Source organism: Lepidochelys kempii, chromosome 19 (genome assembly GCF_965140285.1).
Source record: "Lepidochelys kempii isolate rLepKem1 chromosome 19, rLepKem1.hap1, whole genome shotgun sequence".
NCBI classification, from domain to species: Eukaryota; Metazoa; Chordata; order Testudines; family Cheloniidae; genus Lepidochelys; species Lepidochelys kempii.
Genome location: NC_136398.1, coordinates 6,742,422 through 6,764,626, shown reverse-complemented (window position 1 = coordinate 6,764,626; position 22,205 = coordinate 6,742,422). Strand labels below are relative to the sequence as shown.

General features: G+C 46.8%; 2 protein-coding genes across 2 annotated transcripts in view; both read left to right on the top strand.

Annotated features, from left to right (window-relative positions):
- The first annotated feature begins 574 nt into the window (after positions 1-574).
- On the top strand, positions 575-9,938 carry IQCC (IQ motif containing C). Its single transcript, XM_073317724.2, has 5 exons — positions 575-656; positions 4,284-4,427; positions 5,120-5,465; positions 7,036-7,157; positions 8,698-9,938. Exons 1-5 carry the CDS (start codon positions 618-620, stop codon positions 8,737-8,739), a joined length of 693 nt encoding a protein of 230 aa, XP_073173825.1. The 5' UTR covers positions 575-617; the 3' UTR covers positions 8,740-9,938.
- Positions 9,939-10,008: 70 nt separating this feature from the next.
- The window catches only part of DCDC2B (doublecortin domain containing 2B), a 13,626-nt gene continuing 1,429 nt past the window's right edge, over positions 10,009-22,205 (top strand). Inside the window, exons 1-10 of the mRNA XM_073317721.2 lie at positions 10,009-11,316; positions 12,954-13,011; positions 13,840-13,916; positions 15,392-15,523; positions 16,084-16,230; positions 17,524-17,563; positions 18,754-18,822; positions 19,072-19,261; positions 20,549-20,652; positions 21,069-21,128. Coding sequence (XP_073173822.1) covers positions 11,039-11,316; positions 12,954-13,011; positions 13,840-13,916; positions 15,392-15,523; positions 16,084-16,230; positions 17,524-17,563; positions 18,754-18,822; positions 19,072-19,261; positions 20,549-20,652; positions 21,069-21,128 — 1,155 coding nt within the window. The 5' untranslated portion in view covers positions 10,009-11,038. The remainder of the gene's footprint in view (positions 11,317-12,953; positions 13,012-13,839; positions 13,917-15,391; positions 15,524-16,083; positions 16,231-17,523; positions 17,564-18,753; positions 18,823-19,071; positions 19,262-20,548; positions 20,653-21,068; positions 21,129-22,205) is intronic.

The window sequence follows — 22,205 nt, the reverse complement described above, 5'->3', positions numbered from 1 at the left end:
GTAAAATGGGGCTGAGGCTGAATGGAGGAGGCATGGGGGTAAAGCACTGGGAGCTACTCTACCCCAGACAAAGAGGCAAAGATTCCCTTGGAAAGCAGGTGGTTCAGGGCAGGGGTGCCCCCAGAATTTTGCTGAGGAGGAGGCCAGGGTAGTGGCCCAGCTACCCCAAACCTGAGGGGCAGAGTGATACCCTGTGCTTGGTCATAATGTCACTCACTTGTATTTGGCCCAGCCACCCCTCCATCCTGCCAACAGGAATGGGGCTCTGCTGTGAGATCACCCAGCTGGTCAGGAGGCAAAGAGGGGGACCCCCTTATACCCCTCCAGAGGGTCACTACCTTTGACTGGCTAGGGGTTCAGAGCGGGGAGCCCCCAGCCTGTGTGGCACTTGGACATGGGGCCGCTCACTGCCCTTCCCCCTGCTGGCCCCAGGCTGGCGCCTGGACTGAGGTGGGACCGACAGTAATGGGTCTCCTCCCCGCACCTGCCGCAAGAGGGCAGTATCTAGGGGCCACTGCAGGGCGGGGGGCGGAAGAGCCAAGCCCCTGCCTGCTGTCGCCACTCGATGACGCCATTGGCCGGAGCCCGGTTACCAGGCAGCGGCGGTTCGGGGGAAGATGGCGGCGGAGCAGCAACGGCTGGTGATGACGCTGCAGGTGAGGCGCGCGCGCAGGTATTGGGGATAAGGTGGGGCAGGCCGTGAGGGTGGGGGGGAAGGCTGTATATCTGAGGAGTGGGGGGGGTGCATCTGGGGCAGGCCGTGGGGGGGAGGGCTGCATATCTGAGGAGTGGGGGGGGGGTGTATCTGGGGCAGGCCGTGGGGGGGAGGGCTGTATATCTGAGGAGTGGGGGAGGTGTATCTGGGGCAGGCCGTGGGGGGGAGGGCTGTATATCTGAGGAGTGGGGGGGGGTGTATCTGGGGCAGGCCGTGAGGGTGGGGGCTGTATATCTGAGGAGTGGGGGGGTGCATCTGGGGCAGGCCGTGGGGGGAGGGCTGTATATCTGAGGAGTGTGTGTGGGGGTGTATCTGGGGCAGGCCGTGGGGGGGAGGGCTGTATATCTGAGGAGTGGGGGAGGTGTATCTGGGGCAGGCCGTGGGGGGGAGGGCTGTATATCTGAGGAGTGGGGGGGGGTGTATCTGGGGCAGGCCGTGAGGGTGGGGGCTGTATATCTGAGGAGTGGGGGGGAGGGCTGTATATCTGAGGAGTGGGGGGGTGCATCTGGGGCAGGCCGTGGGGGGAGGGCTGTATATCTGAGGAGTGGGGGAGGTGTATCTGGGGCAGGCCGTGGGGGGGAGAGCTGTATATCTGAGGAGTGGGGGGGGTGTATCTGGGGCAGGCCGTGGGGGGGAGGGCTGTATATCTGAGGAGTGTGGGGGGGGTGTATCTGGGGCAGGCCGTGGGGGGGAGGGCTGTATATCTGAGGAGTGTGGGGGGGGTGTATCTGGGGCAGGCCGTGGGGGGGAGGGCTGTATATCTGAGGAGTGTGGGGGGGTGTATCTGGGGCAGGCCGTGGGGGGGAGGGCTGTATATCTGAGGAGTGGGGGGGTGCATCTGGGGCAGGCCGTGAGGGTGGGGGCTGTATATCTGAGGAGTGCGTGGGGGGGTGTATCTGGGGCAGGCCGTGGGGGGGAGAGCTGCATATCTGAGGAGTGGGGGGGTGCATCTGGGGCAGGCCGTGGGGGGGGAGGGCTGTATATCTGAGGAGTGGGGGAGGTGTATCTGGGGCAGGCCGTGGGGGGGAGAGCTGTATATCTGAGGAGTGGGGGGGGTGTATCTGGGGCAGGCCGTGGGGGGGAGAGCTGTATATCTGAGGAGTGGGGGGGGTGCATCTGGGGCAGGCCGTGGGGGGGAGGGCTGTATATCTGAGGAGTGTGTGTGGGGGTGTATCTGGGGCAGGCCGTGGGGGGGAGGGCTGCATATCTGAGGAGTGGGGGGGGTGCATCTGGGGCAGGCCGTGGGGGGGAGGGCTGTATATCTGAGGAGTGTGTGGGGGGGTGTATCTGGGGCAGGCCGTGGGGGGGAGGGCTGCATATCTGAGGAGTGTGGGGGGGGTGTATCTGGGGCAGGCCCCAGGCGGGATGACTGTATATCGGAAGGGTGGGGTGGTGCATCTGGGGCTGGGATTGGGGCAGGCCCTGGGGGGGATGACTGTATATCGGAGGGGGGGGTGCATCTTGGTGTTGGCACATCTTGGGAGACAAGGGGCAAAGTTCTCTTAATCTGTTTCTGATGCCCCAGCTCCTGCTGTCTCTTGCACTTAACGCTTAGTGTGGAGTCTCTGGGTCAAACACCTCCCTGCCATAAGCTGGTGCAGCACCACTGAAGGCGGTGGTGGGTTGTTCTCTTACTCCAGGCCTGAGTTTTCCCCTCACTGAAACCGGAGCAATCACAGCTCCTTGGTGCGCCTGTCTTTAGTTTTTTCCTGTGTGTTTCATAGAAACAGGCACAATATACAAATAACATTAGGGGCCTTGATGCTGCACTACTGATGTCAGTGGCAAAATTCCCATTGACTTCAAATTTGGTGCATTTTTATCTGTATTCAGAGTTTGTTTGCATTTGAAAGTTAATTTGGATTAAGGTAGGGTGTGAATTTAAGGCACAGTAGCCATTCCTGAGTAGCTCCATGGTATGAGACATGGTAGACAAGCCATAATATGGTATAAGTAAGCCACATGTTCCTTAAAGGGTGGATGCCTTTCTCGGAAACTTTCATCATTGGTGCTTTGCTGCGGGGGCGGGGATGTGTTCCTTCTAAAAGAACCTAACCACTGGTCTGGGGCAATAGCCCAATAGGCGAGAAATGTATCTCCTCAATGAAAGAGGTTTCCCAAGACCTGGAATCTTACCCTCTAAGGAAGTGACTTGAAAAGCACACTTGGAACTGTGTTCTTCATTCTATTCTAAGAAACTTTTTAAAAAGACTAAGTGAGAGAATTTAGGCTTTGTAAAAATAAGTTTTACAAAACTGAAAATTAGGAGAAAACAAAATCCAGTGGAAACAGTTTTAAAACACACACAAACATCTCCCTGTAGTGTTTGAAACCTGTTTATTTCAGATCAATCGCTTTCATCTAGACAGGTTTCAGAGTAGTAGCCCTGTTAGTCTGTATTCTCAAAAAGAAAAGGAGTACTTGTGGCACCTTAGAGACTCACAAATTTATTTGAGCATAAGCTTTCATGAGCTACAGCTCACTTCATCGGATGCTTTCAGTGGAAAATACAGTGGGGAGATTTATATACATAGAGAACATCTAGACATATAGAAAGTGACGCTGACTAGAAACACAGTGAAATTGATGGGCTGTTTTCTCTGTCTTAGCCAGAAGAAATACAAAAATAAACCAACAAATTGCCTAGGCAGTAACAATAAGTTAGGGCCTGATCCTGCAAATATTCACTACTCATGGCCAGAAGCATTATATCTGATAGTCTATTTGACTCAAGTGGGACTATCAGGGTAGTTAGCATCGTGCCTTATATGGCATTTGCAGTATTGGGCTCTAAGATTTTATTAATGATTGTTTCCGTTTTAATAATCTAAGGTATTGTGAAGTAATAGTAATGTTAGGAACCATTAGGAAAGGGATAGATAGAACAGAAAATATCATAATGCCACTACATAAACCATTGGTATGCCCACACCTTGAATGGTGCATATAGTTCTGATCACCTCATCTGAAAAAGGATATATTAGAATTGGAAAAGGCGCAGAGAAGGGCAACAAGAATGATTGGAACAGCTTCCCTACAAGGAGAGAATAAAAAGATTAGGACTGTTTGGCTTTGAAAAGAGATGAGTAGAGGGGAGGATATGATACAGGTTTATAAAATCACGAATGGTGTGGAGAAAGTGAACAGGGAGGTGTTTTATTTACCTGTGACATAACACAATAACTAGGGGGTCACTCAATGAAATGAATAGGCAGCAGGTTTACAACAAATATGAGGAAGTACTTCTTCACACAACACACAGTCAACCTGTGGAACTCGTTGCCATGGGATGGTGTGAAGGCCAAAAGTATAACTGGGGTCAAAAAAGAATTAATGGAGAATAGGCCCATCAATGGCTATTAGCCAAGATGGTCAGGGTCGCAATCCAATGCTCTGGGTAGCCCTACCTCTAATGCCAGAAGCTGGTTGTGAACGACAGGGGATGTATCACTCAAAATTGCCCTGTGCTGTTCGTTCCCTCTGAAGCATCTGCAAATCGTCTCTGTATTGGGAAACTTCGTCAACCATCTCTATGACTATTTAAGGATCTCTGTCTTATACTTCATAGGCCTATGTCAGGGGTTATCTTGTGAGGAAGAGGTTCCATAGCTTACAGGAGGACTATGAGAACACGGTAAAGGAGATTGAAGGGGATTTGGGTCAGTTGCAGTGGAAAGGACGCTTCATACCAACGCCTTTCTTTCCTCAAAAGGTATGGTCCATTCAGTTCATGGTACGCTGTCGCTCCTGGCAAAGGCTGGCATTGCTGATATGATTGGCATATTCTCTGTGAATAGGGATTTCTTACAAAAAATTGTGTAGCTAAAACGGTATTCAGCACTTCTACATATAGCAGGTAGTTTCTGGACTTCATTATCACATGATTTGTGTTTGGATTCAAACTATGGTCTGGCTAAACGCTATAACTGCAGCCATATTGGGGAAACCTGCTTGTCCTCTGACAAGTTAAAGCTTCCATCTCACACTATAGACTGAACCTAGCCATGTGTTAACCACCCGAATCGTGATGCTGAAGCCTGGAAGAACCAACTCTCTCTTCTCCATGACAGACCCTATCTGTCCATAATACAACCAGGCACTATCTGAGACTTGCTCTCTTGCAGTGTTTGTAGTGTAATAAAAAAATCCAACGAGGTTAGTTTCTTTCTGGCCAAGATGATCTCGCTTAGTAGATGTTTGTAACCAGCTCTGGTAACTTTCCTCACTGCTTTCCAGAAATTCATTCTGCCCACAAATGAGGAAAGTTACCAGAGCTGGTTACAAACATCTACTAAGCGAGATCATCTTGGCCAGGAAGAATCTAACCTTGTTGGATGGTTTTATTACTTCCCTCTATTCGTTAACTCTCCTTCATGTTTAACTTCTCAAACATTGTTTCTCCAGAAGCAGATGAAAGTAAAGCGATTAATTGATCAGGAGTCTGGATCCAAAGACCAGAACAACACTGATAAAGGGCAGCAAAAGCTTTGTCCTCTTGAGACACTAGAACCAGAAAAGGACTGTGACTGTAGGAGTTACTTGAAACCTCCAGCCCAGCTTCAAGGTGAGGAGATGGTTTCAAGAGGTGAAAGCAACAGAGTGAAGCAAAATCCAGAGCGTGCTGCAGATAAATCCACTGGACAGGACTGCAGCTTGTCAGGGGAGAATATGGAATGGAAGAACTATAGCAATGCATCATCTGTATGGAGCAGCACTGTTCCGGAGACAGGGTCTACTGCAGTCAGCCAGGGTAAGAAACAGGAATAGGGATACACATTATAGCCAGCACCTCTGAACCCTTCCAGCATGGCATGTGTAACCTGGCAACATACTCACCCACCTGAGCTAGATTGTTGGAGAGACAAAAGCCTCAGGAATACAACAGAGAGACTAGAGCAATGAATCTTATCCAAGAGGTAGCATAGAATAGAGTCTGGGGCCTCTCGCGTGAGTCTCCTGTTTAAATCATATCTCCTCCCCCAGGTCTTGTCTACACTACGAAATTACCTATTGCAGATATACATTATTTAACTGCAAGGACAAACTAAACTTGGTTCCACACCAGTTCAGAAACCTTGATCAGCCCCTGTTTGGGGCAGGGTTCCAGGTTTCTCACCTAAAAATCCCTCTTATTCAAATCTTCCCATTTTCCAAATGTAGGTTCTGCCTCCCAGTGAGCATCAATTGTAGGGGAAAATACACCCTCTTATCCAAACCTTTGTTAGCCTAAATACATTCCATGTCACCTCTTCCATTAGCATAGGGGAAGGGGGAGGTCCTTGCTGTACTTGAGATCAGATTAAAGATTTTTCTGCAAAGCCTTTGATCACAAGCAAGCTAGATTTTTCTGTTCCAAGCAGCTTTATGCATACTCTTCAAGCTCATAGTCTTGCTTGGGCTGCTTAAGTTAGGAACTTCCTTTCTTTGTAGGTCCTAGAGACTAACTGCAGATCCTCAAAGCAGGCAATATCTCAGTGTTATAACCTCTCTACGTAGGCACCATGATCAAGTATAGAGCAGAGTCTAGGGAACACTGTGTTGGAAAGACTCTAGGCTCTAGCTCTAGAAAACTCTGATAGTCCATCAGGATGGATTTTGTTCAAGAGTGTAGGGATTTTACCCAGAAAAGTGTTTGATTTTTATCCTGTTTGTGGACATGCGTGCATGTGTTTGTTTTGACACAGTTGGAAGTAGGTTAGTATCCAAGGTATCTCTCTCTTGATGTACAAGACACAAGAAAATAAACAGCCTCTTATGGAGCCAGAAAGTGAATAATACAGACTGATTGGCCCAGTTTTGCCAGCAGTAACCACACAGGAAAATTAGCTAGCTTCTGTACCCACTAGCTTCTGTATAGTATGACTCTGCAAACCAAGGAAGGTGATGTGCATCTTTCATAAGACGTGAGGAATGCAAAGAGGTTAATTTTCTAAATAGCTTGCTCCAAGTCTGTGTGCACTGGCTTGGTTTAACAGTCGTGTGTTCTTGGATACTACAGTGATGATGGCAATATGAGAAGCGAGAATAGTACAAAATAGAATTCTGGTTCCAAATGGGGTGACCTGCCTCTCTTTGTTGCAATGGGTTGTTGACTTTGAAACCTGTTGACAGCAGTTTGCATGTTAAGGTGGTTAACTGTTTCACTGCTGATTCTTCTATCAAAACATTCAGTTCCCCTGGGATTGTGGGTGGAATTTGGGAAGAGTACCTCCTGCCCCTGTCTGGCCTCTGAACACAAGAGGGGATCTAAAGAGGATCTAGGCTATAAAACCAAATAACCCCTTAAATGGCATTAATCTCTGTTTTCCATTTCTGTGCAGAGCTCCCATCCAAGAGCATAAAACAGGAGCTGCCTCAAACTCTTCCTGACCTCCAGTGCTATCGAAATCACTTGGCCATGGAGCTGCTGTGGCTGCAACAAGCTATCGTGAGCCGTAAGAATGTAAGAGCCTGTCCTTGCCTCTTGGTATGTTCAGAGGTTGGCTTGTCCAGACAAACGTTTGCAAGAGGAATCTGCAGTTAATCACTGTGGTGGGGATTGGATTTCCAGGATGAATATTTAGTTACATAGGAGTTTAATCAGATGATGGAGGTGCATTTCTCTTCTCTGCAGGAGATGATAATATTTAACACTTGTACAGCACTTTCCATGTGTAAACATCAGCTAATTAGATGAAGATATGGCTGAGGTTAGCTATAGGTGTGTTACAAAGACTTCACTGCTCTTCTAGAATGTACTACAGTCCATATTCTAATCTAAACCACACTTGTTTATCTAGTTTATCCAAATATGTTTTGTGAGGTAGGGTCTGTTATTTCTTTATTGTTGTGTTCTCTCACTTACATGCTAATCTGCCTTCAGTGCTAATCTCCAGGCATGAGTGTGAATTAGCAATGATCAGTTGGTAAAGAAATAAGGATAGAATAATGCTTATATTGTACCTTCCATCTCAAGGTCTCAAAGTGCTTTATGGATATGGGTCAGTGGTATCACATCCATTTTATAAATAGGGAAATGAGGCATGGTGAGGTTTGGTGACTTGCCTGAGGTCAGACAGTTAAGTCAGTGGCAGAGCAGGGGTAGAATGCAGGAATACTGACTCTCCTGGAAGTCCCTGGCTTCAACTGCTAGATCTCTACCTTGGTTTCTCTTACTTTCCTACCGAGATGTGGGTACGGAATTCTGTGTTTTCCCCGCAACAGTGGATGGGATTAGTAATGTAGTCATCGGGGGCTGTGTGTGTGTGTTAGTAAGAGTTCCTGCTGCTGAAGGACACTGAGGGTTGACAATCTTAACCATAACCTACTCTAAAAACAATTAAACATGGAGGATGTTGTCTAAAATGCCAGGTACTCTGCTAGGCAACCCAACACTGGTAAACCTGGCATGCTGGGGCTTATTTCTAACTGTAGGCACAAAGGGAGAAAGATTTCTATATGCCTAAGCCTAGGACTAAGGTAAGGTGTTGCTGACTTGCTGTGGGACCTTGCAATTTGTGCCTCAGGTTCCCTGTCTATAACATCGGGATAAGGTTATTCACCTATAGTGTGCGTGCGCGTGCACACCTGGTTATTCACCTATAGTGTGCGTGCGCGTGCACACCTGGCTGGGTGGGCGTGCATGCATGCACTGCTTAATTAAGTTTGTAAAGTGCTTCGTTGCATGTGATTATTGCTGTGTGTATACTTAGCAACGTCCCTCTGCTCTGTCCACTTGCTCCTCTTGTGAATAGGCAACATCCATAGGACAGATCCTTGGCATATTAGAGCACTCTGCCTGGCCATGAGCAAGTAGCCAGCAGAGGGAGGAAGACACCTAAATCTAGCCCTACAAGCCTCAGTTACGTTCCTTTCAATGTTTAAGGATTTCTCCCCACATATGAGGACTCCAGTGGTAGCTGGGTAACAGGCAGACAGATGCTTCTCTGGTTTCAAGTCTAGCAAGATTTAAGCAATCATTTGATTTCCTTTTTGTCTTGTAGTATTTGATCCTGAGGCAAAGGCTGGGGACTCCCGAGCGATAGGAAACTGTTTCAGAGGGATGCAGAGTATGCTCACCTTGTAATGGAGGAGCAGCGTTCTCTGGGACTAGCTGGACTGTGTCCCATCCACTGCAGGAGGGGAATCCTCGCGTGAGCAGCATGAACTGCAGCTGCCTGGGAAAGCACTAGCTCCACTGTGGCATAGATGTTCTTCATGGTTAACTTGTGACTTCCACTGGGACTCTGTCACATTCATCAGAATAAGAATTAGTTACGATGAAGATGTTTATTTTTAAACTTGAAAACTCTTGGTGAAGACACGTGTTAAATATCTGCCCCACGCTAAGGAGGACATTATATGTACTGAAGGGGTTATTACTCAGCCCTCACCCGGAAGAACCCCATTTCTGCTGACTGAGCCTGAGAGGGAAATCTCAGCCAGACTGATTTGTTTATGTACTTTTCTTTAAATGATTAGTTGATGATTTGTGGTTGAACTGATCTGCAGGGAAGCAGCCTGGTGCTTTTAACACGAGGAATGGGCTCCCCTCCACAGAGTAGGAATGGCTTTTTGTAGTCAGCTTGCTGAGCCATGTATTTGGAAAGAGTCTGCCTCCCATATACCATGACTCTGTTCTCAAGACTTGGAGATCCCAAAATACTCCATGCCAAACCCTGCAGACTTCACTCCAGCAGAATGCTAACCACAAGATTTGGCCCTGGGTGTACAGAATGTATTCTCTAACCAGATGCTTTTCGCAGTGGGCTTTGTTGCCTGTTCTAATGGTCAACCCATGAACAACAGAAAGGGGATTTTTCTGTATGGCATGGTTGATCCCTATCCCAGACCCTTAACACTTTGTGAGTGCAGATGCTCTGGGTTCTATCTCTTTCCACGTGCAATCATACACATATTTAATGTAGAGTCTGGAACTATTCCAATGAAAACTGTGTCAGTTCCTGAACATACTCATTTGTTCTCCATTTTTGTTTCTGAATAAAATATGATCTCTCCCCAGATTTGTCTCTGCCATTGGCTGGGCTAGATGGTGTCTTGATCCCTCCACCTAGCATGGACACTATCCAGTGAAAAGCAAAGCAAGCCTAACCTCAGCTATAATGTCAAATGCTAGGGATGGGCAGAGGCTGTTGCTTCAGATGACAGAGTATATGTTGAAGGAAAGCTCTCCAGGTTGTAACCTGTTCACGATGTAAATAAAGCTGTTGGATGCATCCTTTAATGCATATGTCTTTGACTTGACTCCATTTAGTACAGACTAGCCCTGTAAACGTATGGAGGGGTACTTCAGAATTTGATGGTTCCAGCCAATGTAAACTTTCTGGCCCTATTGAAGACTAATGAGCTACTAACTTAAGCAGGATGAAAATTTGGCCCTCTGTGTTCAAGAGAAGAGAGGAGCTGTTGTAGGCTTCACTTCACCCCTCTGCAGAGATGGGGGAATCAGGCTGATGTCTTGAATCTATGCTCTCAGCAGTGGAATAGAAAGGGGGAGAAGACGGGGCAAGTATAGCTTTGTTTGCATTGAAATATTTTTTGAGTGGTTGTCATATAAATGAGAGGTGTTTGGCTTGAATTCCTCTGCCAGCTGACCAGACTTGTCTGCAGCAGTTCAAGCTCCGCCCCCCAACTATCTTTCTGTTGTAGGTACTTTTCTGTCCCCCCCAGCAGAGCAGGGAATTGAACCTGGGTCTCCCCGGTTGTGAGCTAATACCCTAGCCACTGGACTATTCTTCCTCTCCTGCAGGCCAGCAGAGTAGTTCAGTTTCCATAGTCCATTTTGATGATGGTAACTAGGGAGCTAATTAATGCACGGGGATGGGGGGGGGTTGCTTTGTGATGCAGATACTTGTCAACTAGGTGCTGCATTGGCACCTGCCAAACTCATGTCCCACAGTTATCAGAGAGTGACAACTTTCAGACACCTCCACTCTGGGCTGTGGAGGTAATCAGCCCTGTCTGCTCTCCTGAGCCATCCGATCTCCTGATTTTGGAGCTGGGCTGGGCTGTGAGGGAGCTTTTGGTGCTGTTTGTGTGTAGTAGAGGAGAGGTACTGAGGAGCTGTTTGGTTCTCCGTTTGAGTGACTCAGCCTCCAGGCCGGCCTACAAAACTCCCTCCTCTTGCTGGGGCTGCAGCCATGGAAACGTCAAGAGTCCCTTTCAGAACACAGCTCTGAGAAGGGAGAGGGAGCACAAAGGGAGACAGCCAGCAAGGGCTTGTGCTTAGCACAAGGGTTGCTGGGGTTTTCCTCTTCCAGCCTTTGCCCTGCGCTGATCGGCTTGTCTCTCTATGATCAGTGGGGTGGACGCAGCTCAAGAGGAATGAGCTCTAACACAATTGCTCTGGCCCCTGTGGCCAAGAATGTGATGGTATATCGCAATGGGGACTCCTTCTTCCGTGGAAGGAAGTTTGTGGTGAACCAGCGCCAGTTCCTGACCTTTGAAGCGTTTCTGAATGAGGTGACCAGCACCATTCATGCCTCTGTAGCTGTGAGGAACATCTACACCCCCAGGCAGGGCCACCGGGTCACTGAGCTAGAGGAGCTGCAGAATGGATGCCCGTATGTGGCAGCTGGCTTTGAGCGGTTCAAAAAGTTAGAGTGAGTAGATCAAACTGTTCAGTCTCGGGACTTGATAAGTGACCTTAGATACCTATCCCTGTGTGGCTACTGGGGAAGGAAGAGGTAACTGTGCAGCTGAAAACAGACAGCACTTCTGCGTGTGTTATGTTCTGTCGAGAGTTTAAGAGGCAGAGTGTGGAAAGAAATTGGAGACTGAGCGGGTAATGGGGGGTGCATGAGAAATTCATGCAGTGTGTTTGGTTTGTCATAAATATGGCTGACAGCGCTGAGCTTAGAGTCTCACCTTGTTTTGATTGACAGAGCCAGCTCATTCCTGCTCTCGTGCATGCCTCATTCATCATGCATAAGAACCAGTCTTTATCGAAGGAAAATCTTAGTGTAGCCGGTTGTGTGGCACAAAAGAATATAACAACTTGTCAGTAATCTTGGTTTTCACTTCCCATCAGATTATCTACGCTTAAAATTAATAGTTGGGGAAGTTAAAGGGACTTTAAATAAGTTTAATATTCGGGATTTTAAAGGGCATGCAACAATCAGCTGTGTGTTAGCCTGAAACTGGGAACGAAGAGATCTGTCCTTTTAATTGCTTCACTCAGGAATCAGCTGTGAATATTCCTAGATGTGCTGGATGAGACTGGAAATGTAAATCAAGGTGATCTTTCACATTATAAGAATAAGAAAATATCTGCAGAAAAATGTATGTTCTGGCAGGATGTTGGTATGTGCTGTGCAGCATTACGTTGCATTACACGCAGCTCTGTGTCTTAAGGAGCTCAGTGGGAGTTAGCTGGGGCTATCTGCTGTGGGCTTCCATCACAAGTGTCCGTCCCTAGAAATGTCAGCCACTGATGCATCATCTCCATTCTACCAGGTTTCTTATGTTCTGCATGGAGCAGGCATTTCCAAATGTGTATTTATTTTTCAAATGCAGCCTAAAATATAGTGGGCTGGATTCATTCCTGGCATAACTCCTTTGGAGTCAGTGAAGTTTCATGAGGGATGAACTGGACTGAGTAAGTAAATATTGTGGAAGAAACTGTCAACCTGTGTTTATTGAGCAACACTGGCCAGTGCTTGGAGTCTTGGTCAATGTCTCGCTCAAGGGATAAAACATGTTGTTCACCAAAATGTGAAGTTGGCATATGTGGTATCTGGAACTCGGCCTGTTTGGCTGAGAATTGTTTCATTATAACAGTTGTTGGTTAGTCTAGCATTCTGGAGGGCAGATGGGGAGAGACAACCAGAAGAAATGATAATTTCCTGCTGATAAGCACTTGGGAAGCAGAGAGTTTTATATACAATGTGAATGGCTGCAGCGTGAATGTAGGCAACACTGGCATACAGATATTTGCAGAAGCCAAGAACTATCAGCTGAGAAGTGACCTAACCAGTTAACATTGGTCCAGTTCTTGCTGGTATTGACCTCTAAAGAAGTAAACACTAGACATAACCATCTTGTGATCGTAATCAGTTAAAAACCAGCTAGAATTTTGTTCTTGTAGCCTGATTAGTCCACAGTTTCACTTCTATTCATGCTGATGAGACTTAGAATAAGGTATTAAGTTTAATACATACAAATGAAATTCTCCCCAGGTTAGGATGCTGGGGGTTAGAAGAGGTGTGTATTGATAATTTTCTTGCCTGTGTTTTTACAGCTATTTAAACCCTGGAATGAAGCAGCTCAGTGGGAGCAGGAAAAAAAATGGCATGCAGGTGAGTCCGTGTGGGAGACAGGTGGTTGCCTTGTTCAAACAGCGAGCAGAATGTAAGGCTCGGTCAGGGATTAGGACACCACCTGCTACTAGCAGAGGACGGGAGAATTTTGTCAGAGGAATTACTTTCTACAAGGCTGGTTGCATGTGTTTCTCTTCCTCTAACCACTCCCTAAATGAGGGCCTGGTGGTGAAGGATGTGGGGGGAGGAGGGCAGTGTGAGATCTACCTGGGTATGTGACATTCTTCCCACCATGACAAATGCTGTAGAGAAAGCAGTATGGGGTGCTCTCCTGCCAATCTCTTCAAAATATCCACAGCTCATAAATAAGCTTGTCAGAACCAGCAGCTGGCTGCACCCCGACCCCACCCCCATTTAAACATCAATGGAACTGAGAATGTCAATCCTAAACCGAGCAGGGGAGGCAGTTGTGCACAATGCACAGGAGTCAGGAAGAAGTGGGTGTGGGTGACAGGAATAAATGTGGGTGCCTAAGAATGAAGGCCCTGAAAGCGCTTTGGGAGTCAATGGGACATCCCCTGGGTGACTGCCAGCAGATCTGAGCCCTTTGTTTACATTCCATCACCATCATTGACACTTAGACCTATACACAGATGTAACCCTGGCAACCCTATGCACCTGGCCTTGCCAACCCATTCGCTGATTGTGTGTGAGTGAGTGATTGAAGAGGCTCTCCAGGACTTGCCTGCCAACAAGCCCCACCTAGCAGCAATGAGACCATACAGCAAGTTAGGAAGTCCAACCTGGCAGGCAGCTCCTAAGCTCTGCGTTTGAGTGACATTTGTGTGCGCTGAATCTGGCCTGTAGATCCGCCCCGTTGCTCCCCAGAAGCTGAACATGGCAGCGCGATGGCAGAAGAATGTCCACCTGCCCTGCATTATACAGTGAGTGCCTTTTGACTTTTCTCTAAAGATTCCCTTCGGGAGCAGGAGATCTGGGGAGGCTGGAGGCAGAGTCCCAGAGCTCAGGAATTGGGGAAAACTGACTTTGGAGGGGTATATTCCTGCCCTGGTCCCTCCCAGAGCTAGTTGCTATTTCTACCTATGCCTCCTTCATTGAGATCAAGTTCCTCCCTATCAGGACTAAGTCATTCTTTAGATGACCCCTCCTCTTCAATGACCAGCCCTCTGTAGCTGGATATATTCTGGGCCCTGCTCCTCTAGCCCTGGGTTAAATGAATCTTGCAGCCTTATGTGCGGAATAGTTTTCTATGAGCACAATCGTTTCATCTTCTGAAACAGAACAAGCATGGAAAGCCCCATTAGTACCAGAATTTCCTGGGCTTTTAACTGATTGGATCAGATACCAGTTTAGTGTAAATCCAGTGTAACCACATTGGCTTCAACTGGGTTAACTCTGGATTTACAACAGTGTAAACTGAGAGCACAGTTTGGTCCAATATATGAAGCACAGGCTGTGCATATGGATTATTACAGGCTGACACCTCACTGTTAAATTCTTCTGAATCCAGCATGCTGTGCCTTGGGATGATCTGTCTTGACGGGGAGGAAATTTGTGACACGCTAACTGGAGATCACACTATCTGTATGTCTGACCTCGAGAGTCTGGCATTATAGGCTATCTCCAGTCCATTCAACAAGTTCCTGCTGAGATCATAGTCTTTTCCTCATCTTTGAGGCTCTTTGCAACTCTACTTATCCACTCTTATCTCTTCTGCTTCTTCTGCCAACAGTGCCAGTCTTTTTTATTGCTCCCCCCACAACCATCTCTGTGCTTCCTCTCATGCTGCCCCTTGAGCTTGGCATGCTCTCCCCAAGCTGATCCATAAAGCCACCACTCTCCAATCCCTCCTCAAGGCCCACTTCTTCCATGGTGTCTCCAATTAAATGCCCAGCTGACAATGGACAGGAGGGGGGGCTGTTGGCTATAGTTGATATATATCTTTTAAAAGAAAATTTTAACATGTGCCTGGGTAAACATTGTCCACATTTTGATGGCCTCCCTTTCCTCCGCCCTTCATATATTGTCTGTTCCTAGGGGTAAAGGCGAGATAAGTACATTTGTTGTTTTCCTCTATCATTGCCTTGTTCACTCTGCTCCTACGTTGTATTCTGTTCCTGCCTCTTCATCTGTTGTTGTTTTAGATGATAAACTCTTTGGTGAAGGAACCGTCTCATATGTTTGTACAACACCTAGATCCAATCCTGGTTGGGACCCTTTGGCTCAACCACTGTGTACCCAATAATAAAGAGCTGGTTAATTGTGTGGCTATTGGAGAGCTACTGGCTTGGAAAGTTCTAGAGGAGTTGGCTATTTGTTCATGGGGGTTGGGTGTACAGATACAGGGGGCTGGAAACACAGGTTCATCACATATATTTTCTTGGCCCTTTTATTGAAGTGTTTTCCGGAATGGGGATTTGCTGAGCCCCCCTTTCCGACTGCTGCTCTCCAAGAGCACCCTGCAGGAGTGGGATGCCATCCTGGGCCTGCTGACTGAGAGAGCCAATCTGCGCAGTGGAGCTGTTCGAAAGTGGGTATCCGTAAGAGGCACTACTGGCTTTTCCTTACCTCATGTCCATCTGGTCTATACTGTGTCCCCTTACACTGTTTAGTGGTTAGCACAAGAGGACCGGGAGTCAGGACACCTGGGTTCTAATCCTGTTTCTGCCACTGATGTGCTGTTTGGCCCTGGTACTCAAGTTTTACATTCTGTAAAATGGGGATAATACTTACCTCTTGGGGGCTTGGTGAGAGTTAATGTTCATTATGCTCAGGTGAAAAGAACTATAAGCAAATCATTATCCTCATATTATGCCTTATGTGTATGGGGGGGAGGGGAATCTTACTGAACAAATACAGTTTGAACAGTAAATAACTTAGCTGAAACACACTGGGCCACATTCACAGTGGTGTAATAACTCCACTGACTTCAGCAGACCTCCACCAACCGTGAGATTGGCCCATACTCTGGCCTGTGTTCTATGTTCTGATCACAAGGTGTACTTCCACCCAAGCAGGATCATTTGCTGCTGCTCCCTCACCCGCCCCACTCCCATGCTTTTTTAAACCCCTTGCTATCTTCTCCCATAGGCTCTGCCGGCTGGATGGAGTCCCAGTCTCCAGTGGCAAGGAGTTGGTGAACGGTGAATACTATGTGGCGATAGGGGTGGAGAAGTACAAAAATCTGCCCTACTTTGAGCTGCTGGTGCCTGAGAATTCTAAGCACCGGGCATTACGGTAGGTAGGCAGGTACCTGTGGCCTAGAGATTGTGCGTTATGCTGGTCCTACACTTAAAAATAATCTTCATATTTATGCATGGGAGTGAGGAGAGGGGAAATAAGGGAACAAATGACTAGTTCTTCCTGTAACTTAATAATCACTCAAGCCCCAGTTTTCAAAACTCTGACTTTTTGGGTGCCCAGTTTGGGACCTGTAGGGGCCTGATTTTCAGAGATGCTGAGCCACCTGTAACTCCAAAGCCTTAGGTGTCTCAAATTGGGCACCTAAAACTGGAAATGCTCAAAATCTGTGGCCGCCTTCTATGGCTGGAACTAACCCAAAATCACTTCAAAAAAAATGCCGCAATGTTGAGCCGACGTTCAGCGATGCTCTCCTGGTGTGATTGGAACCTGGGAGCCCTTCCCCCCATCCCCTGGCAAAAGTGTGTGTTGTCTGAATCTTGGAAACAACTTTAACAGCTTTTATTGAGTTTGCATATCAAATTTCCCAACTTGAAATGGGAAATGTGAACACTTAAATCAATTTCCTTATTATTAGGATTCTGTTGTGAGAGTGTCTGAGGCCTTGGATTAAAATAATCTGAATTATGATAGAAGTCAGGGTACAAGTATGATACAAGTACAAAATTTTGGGGTTTTTTTATGCATGTTAGTGTCAGGGGCTGTTTTTAACATGTACAAACCACCCTATGAAATCCCCGTGCCCAGCACCAGAAAAAGATTGGTTGGCTCAGTTTCCTAGTAGTCCTGTAGCAAGGGCCAAAAAGCAGTTGTCAGTTGAGAATAGCAGCAGATTTTGCTGATCTGGGATTGGCAGTGGGATCCTTCCACCTCTAGGATGGTGCTTCAAATCTGGCCTAGGTCAGCAGTGACTAAGAGCTTTTTTCTTTTAATCACCTGCTGGCTGTTTAGTGGCCCGTGTGAAATGAGTGGTGGGTGTTGATTCAGTTTAGAGTCAAACAGCTCTTCACAAGCATCATGAATTCTCCTTCCTGCGGGTCGTCTCAGCAGAGCAGTCCAGTCATGGAGTCGGCGCCCTGCTCAGATTAGGGCTGAGCACACTGGTGGGGGAGCCTGCACTGATGCTACCTGTGGTCTGCCTGCTCTGAGAATAGAGACCTCCAGGGCTGTCAATCCAGCACCTTTCACCAGCGCTGCACTTGCTTGTGAATGTGGAAAAGGAAAAAAATGCCAGGGTGAATATTTGTGCATGCACATCCCATGGACGCACACCCTGTCGCTGAATATGTTGGATCTCAACATGCTGAGATTCGGTTTTCTGTGTTTCAGGAACCATCCAAATAACAGACGCAGGATCCACAATCACGGGGTAGGTAGCTCAGCCTGCGTGGGCTGCTACATTTACGCTACAGACCAGCTGTCAAGCTGGTTTAGACATAAATCTGTACATAGTGGATACATGTAAATGGATGCAACAGAAAAGCTTCCCCCAACACTGATTCTGATACAATATCCTCTGGTTATGAGCAATGGGTCTTGGCTGGAAATGCCCATCTTTGCTTCATTTCTCTCTGTTTTAAGCAATAGCGGCGTTCTCCTCAGCTGCCCTATGAAGGCACCCTACTTGCCCGCTCTTTATAGTATAATCATAACTGGCTGAGCTTGTGAGGCCTTTACATCAACTCGATGGCATTTTTCTGTTTGGACATTCCAGCCTAATAATACCACTTATTTTAGCTCTGTCTCGATCTCCGCTGAGTTTAAAATGTTGACCATCCTGAACAGGGGAGAAAAGATGAAAGAGAAAGAGAGAATAAGAATGGCTGGGGGAATGGGTAGCCCTGGCACGGGGTAGAATGGGGTCACACACAGGGGGCAAGGGGAGATGAAGGGGTCTGATATGGGGGAGAAGTGGAGGGGGCTGCAGGGAGTCCCTGACATAGAGGAGAGTGGCACACGGGGAGAATGGAGGGATGCAAGGAGCACCTGGTGTGTGCAGTAAACGCAGCCTACAGAAGCAATGAAGCATGCAGCCCCCTAGTAAGATCATTAGTAGATCTTAGTGTTTTGCCATGGCATATTATCTTCATCCAACAGAAGCTTCCAGAGCAGGCCTTAAACACCTCCTTCTTCCTTAATTTTGGGACCCTGATGTTGACTACTTCAGATCTTATTTTCGGATGGTCCTGGTTGTGGTGTCCTTTTCTCTGGCATGCCCGTGACCAGCAGGAGACATTTGTGTAGCCAGTGGCCATCTGGTTCTCCTTTCTGTTGTACAGTGCTCCATAGAGCTGGCTTGCAAATTTGGGCTTGTGCCCTTCTTTTTGTCACTTCATGATCAATAAAGGCAGCTGTTCTGAGAATCCATCTTGGAATGGACAGGAGAGAGTTCTTGTGTGAGTAGGAAGTGGTCATACAGGGATCTCAGCTACAGGAGCTGGGGTCAGCTGGGCACTCCACTGAAAACGAACTGTCCCAACAAGTCCTGGCTGCTATGCCCTTTTGGAGGAGTGTCTGTCTTGTTACATTTGTTGAAACATTTCCTGTTCTTGTTCTCAGTTTGGTAAAAGCTATGCCACTTCCCAGGATGGAGCTAGTGATTCTGCCCTCATTGATCCACCTCAGCAGGTAATGAATTTAGCAAGCACTGGGTGTGACCCACTATAGTTAAACTGCATAGCAGTTTGCATTAAAACCTTGTTTTCAGGACTGGTATCATATTGGATCCTGCCAGTCAGCTTTGAGGTGTACTGGTGGGACCATATTGGGCAGATGGCGTAGTGTCTCTATAACTAGAGCTGTAGAACTAGTCTCTCATTCTCACAAGCCCTAGGTTAAGAAACAAACTAAGGATGTTATTGTGAATGTTAATTTCAGCCAGACTATCGCAGGGTGCAGTCCACAGGAAATGAAGAGAAAGACAAGACCCCTGTTCCTTCTCCAGCAGTGCACAGACAAGCCGGGAAATATCCATGCAAAGAGGAAGAGTCTGTTTTCCATGCTAAGCCTGTCCGTGCAGGACAAAACAGGAAGAATAGCAGGAACATGCAACACTGGCCTGACCAAGGTAAAGAACATTACTATGGATGTTTAGGAATGACAGGGAATGGCTTTAATTTGATGCTAAGGGAGTAATCTGTCTAACTCGGAGGTGCTACAGGGAAACAGTGGCTAGTGTATCTCCTAAGTGCTGTTGTAATTCCATTCCTCTCCTCAACAAACACCCCATGAACGAGACTTTCTTGAGACATGAGTCGTTGTGAAGCTGAGATACTGAACTCTGTCTGGAGTTGCCTTGAGTTGCACCCCCGCGGTATCTGCTGGTGCAATAGCTAAAGAGCATAAAAGGTAAAAAGCAAATGTGTCTGAACGCCTACCAGCAAGGCAGGGAAGGAACTGTGGTGGACGTGGAGCTGCTCTGCAATAACTTACGAATCCTTTATGTTGACCTGGTTATTTGGATGTTTACTGTATGACTATATTGGTTAAGTTTAATAGGGAGCTGCAAGGAAAACAAGCAGGAAGGAAACACATTGGTTCAAGATAAGACCCCCCCATCCCCTTAGTAAATACCTAAGGTTTGTTAAGAGATAATGCCAGGATGGGGAAAAGGCTGTGAATTAGAGATCAAAAGCACTATAGGAGTTTAAAAAGGAACTCTTTCTCTCTCGGGAGGGGGAGGAGTTTTTGGAGCTGTTTGGGGAAACCAGATTGACATAGGCTCCTCTGGGGTGTCAGGGGTAGTTAGGCGTACCTCAGTTACCGTCCAGGGATGGTAAGTGTGTAGGTAAGATAGACTGATGTCTTAAAATCATTTTTCTCTAAGTGCTTTGTTCCTACTGTTAAACAATACTTTGGTTTAAGAAGGCTGTATGATCACTCTATTCACCACTGGTCATAGATTCCCGAAAGGAAGAACGGCAGGTACCAAACCCAGTTGGACCTGCTGGGTAAGCATGGTCAGTGCTCAGACCTGATCTAAGAGTGGGAAAAATGCATGATTCCACCCCAGAGAGATGAAGGCATGAGATCTAACAGGGTGTGGGGGGAAGTCTGGGAGACCTAGAAAGGGGACAGAGGTGCAGCTCACCCTGTAACTGTGTCAGGAACATTTTTTAAATGAGATTTATGAACCGACCCAATGTTTTCTTAATCTGATTTGCTATATAAAATCAAACTCTAAACATGGTTAACAGCTTATTAATGCTATTTCCTCAGTGCTAGCAACATGGCAGGCAGTGATGAAAGACCCCCAGAAACACTAGAATGGACCTAGCCATTCCTATAGCTTAAGCTGCACTAAGACACAGCTAGTGTCTGTGATACCCTCTTAAGATCTTTCTTCTCCTCACAGAAGAGGGAAGTGTCTATAAAGTGAAAGACCCGAGGAAGGAGATGCGAGGTGCCCAGGAAGTTGTGGAGGACGAATACACAAAGATGGAGCTACCTGTTGATCAGGTATGAGGTATAACTTTCTCTGGTAAATTACTAAAAGGCTTTTTCTCTCCTGCATTACTGTCTGGGAGCTCAGGCTGCTACTGTGAGATCAGATGAGGATACAAATTTTGTATCTGCGCAGGGCTCTAAATATAGGATCTCAAAGGGAGGGAATCTGCTGTCTGCAGCTCATAGCCTATGAGGCTGCTTCCCCACCTTCCAGATCCTATATCCACCCCCCCCCCCCCGGCCATATACAGAGAGTTGATTCTTGTGGATGTGAATCAGATGTGGATCCACACTTTTGCATTTGCACAGGACTCTAGAGATGGCCTTTCTACAGAGCTGTAAGAGTCATACAGTTCTCCAACAGAGCAGAGACTTAAAGATAAAATTGGTTGCCCCTGATTTTTGTCGTTATTTTCTCTCTTCTCCAGAGAGCTGCCGAGACTGTGGAAGAAGTTATACCAAAAAGCAAAATGACTCCTCACAGCAAGGTACTGCTAAACAGTCCAGTATACTTGTAGTGTGTGTGTGTAAGACAGAGTGTGAAAGTAAGCAAGTTAAGATTAGATACCTAAGATGCAACTGGTTTTAATTTAACAGGAGGGTAACTCAGTACAAATTCTTAAACTGACACAAATTTGCTATCCCCTAATTGTGACTTATAAAGCAACTGATACAATAAACTCTTAAAACCAAAATAACTGCACACAGTATCAGGGGAATGCTATGCCACTTACTGTGTGCTATTGTCTCACCTTGTGGAACTGTAGTTGTGGTTACAAACCTTCACTGTAAAAACCTCTTTATCAGAGGCTTAGATTTTGAATGTGTAAAAGATTGACAGCTGAATCTTGGCGTCCTCCAAGGGTGGCGGAAGTTTGGCCTCTGCAGCTGAATGTCTCAGCCTGCAGCTGCCCTAATCTTTAATACTATAATGCAGCCTGTTAAGACTACTGGGGTCCTGATGGTGCAGTGCATGCTGGGACCAAGTTTCTGCAGGTTGCACTTCTATTAAATATGGAGGCAGGAGTATTTTATTTCATATAAATTAGGCATTGCAAGTGGTGCTTTTAGACATGCAAAGTATGGATGCTTGTGGCACACACACAATCAGCTGCTCAACACATTTGTAACAAATCTCTTCAGTCACTTAGCAGCAATAGTCTGAAACTTTTTTCTTTTGCAATGAATAAAATCCCAGTTTTGTGGAGTTTTTATAAAGGTGCCTGCTCTTTGGGGGGATCCCAATTTTTCTTATACTAGTTTTCATAAGAATTTCTAGAGTTAATGCATTTTGTCCCATTGCATATGTTATGGGACTGCTCCTGTTCCTTTTTAAGATCAAAGGTAAAATTCAGACTTAAATCGGAGCCGTTCCTAGTTAACATCAGAATAACCTAATGAAGCACTTTGGCCTCTGGGGTGAATTTGGATCCTTGTATTCTGTATTTACTTCACAGGCTGGGGCAGCGTTTCTTTGTCTGCAAAGAGTACCCTGCTGCCTCCTGCAAATGCTGATGTTGTTGTAAAAAGGAAAGGAGTACTTGTGGCACCTTAGAGACTAACCA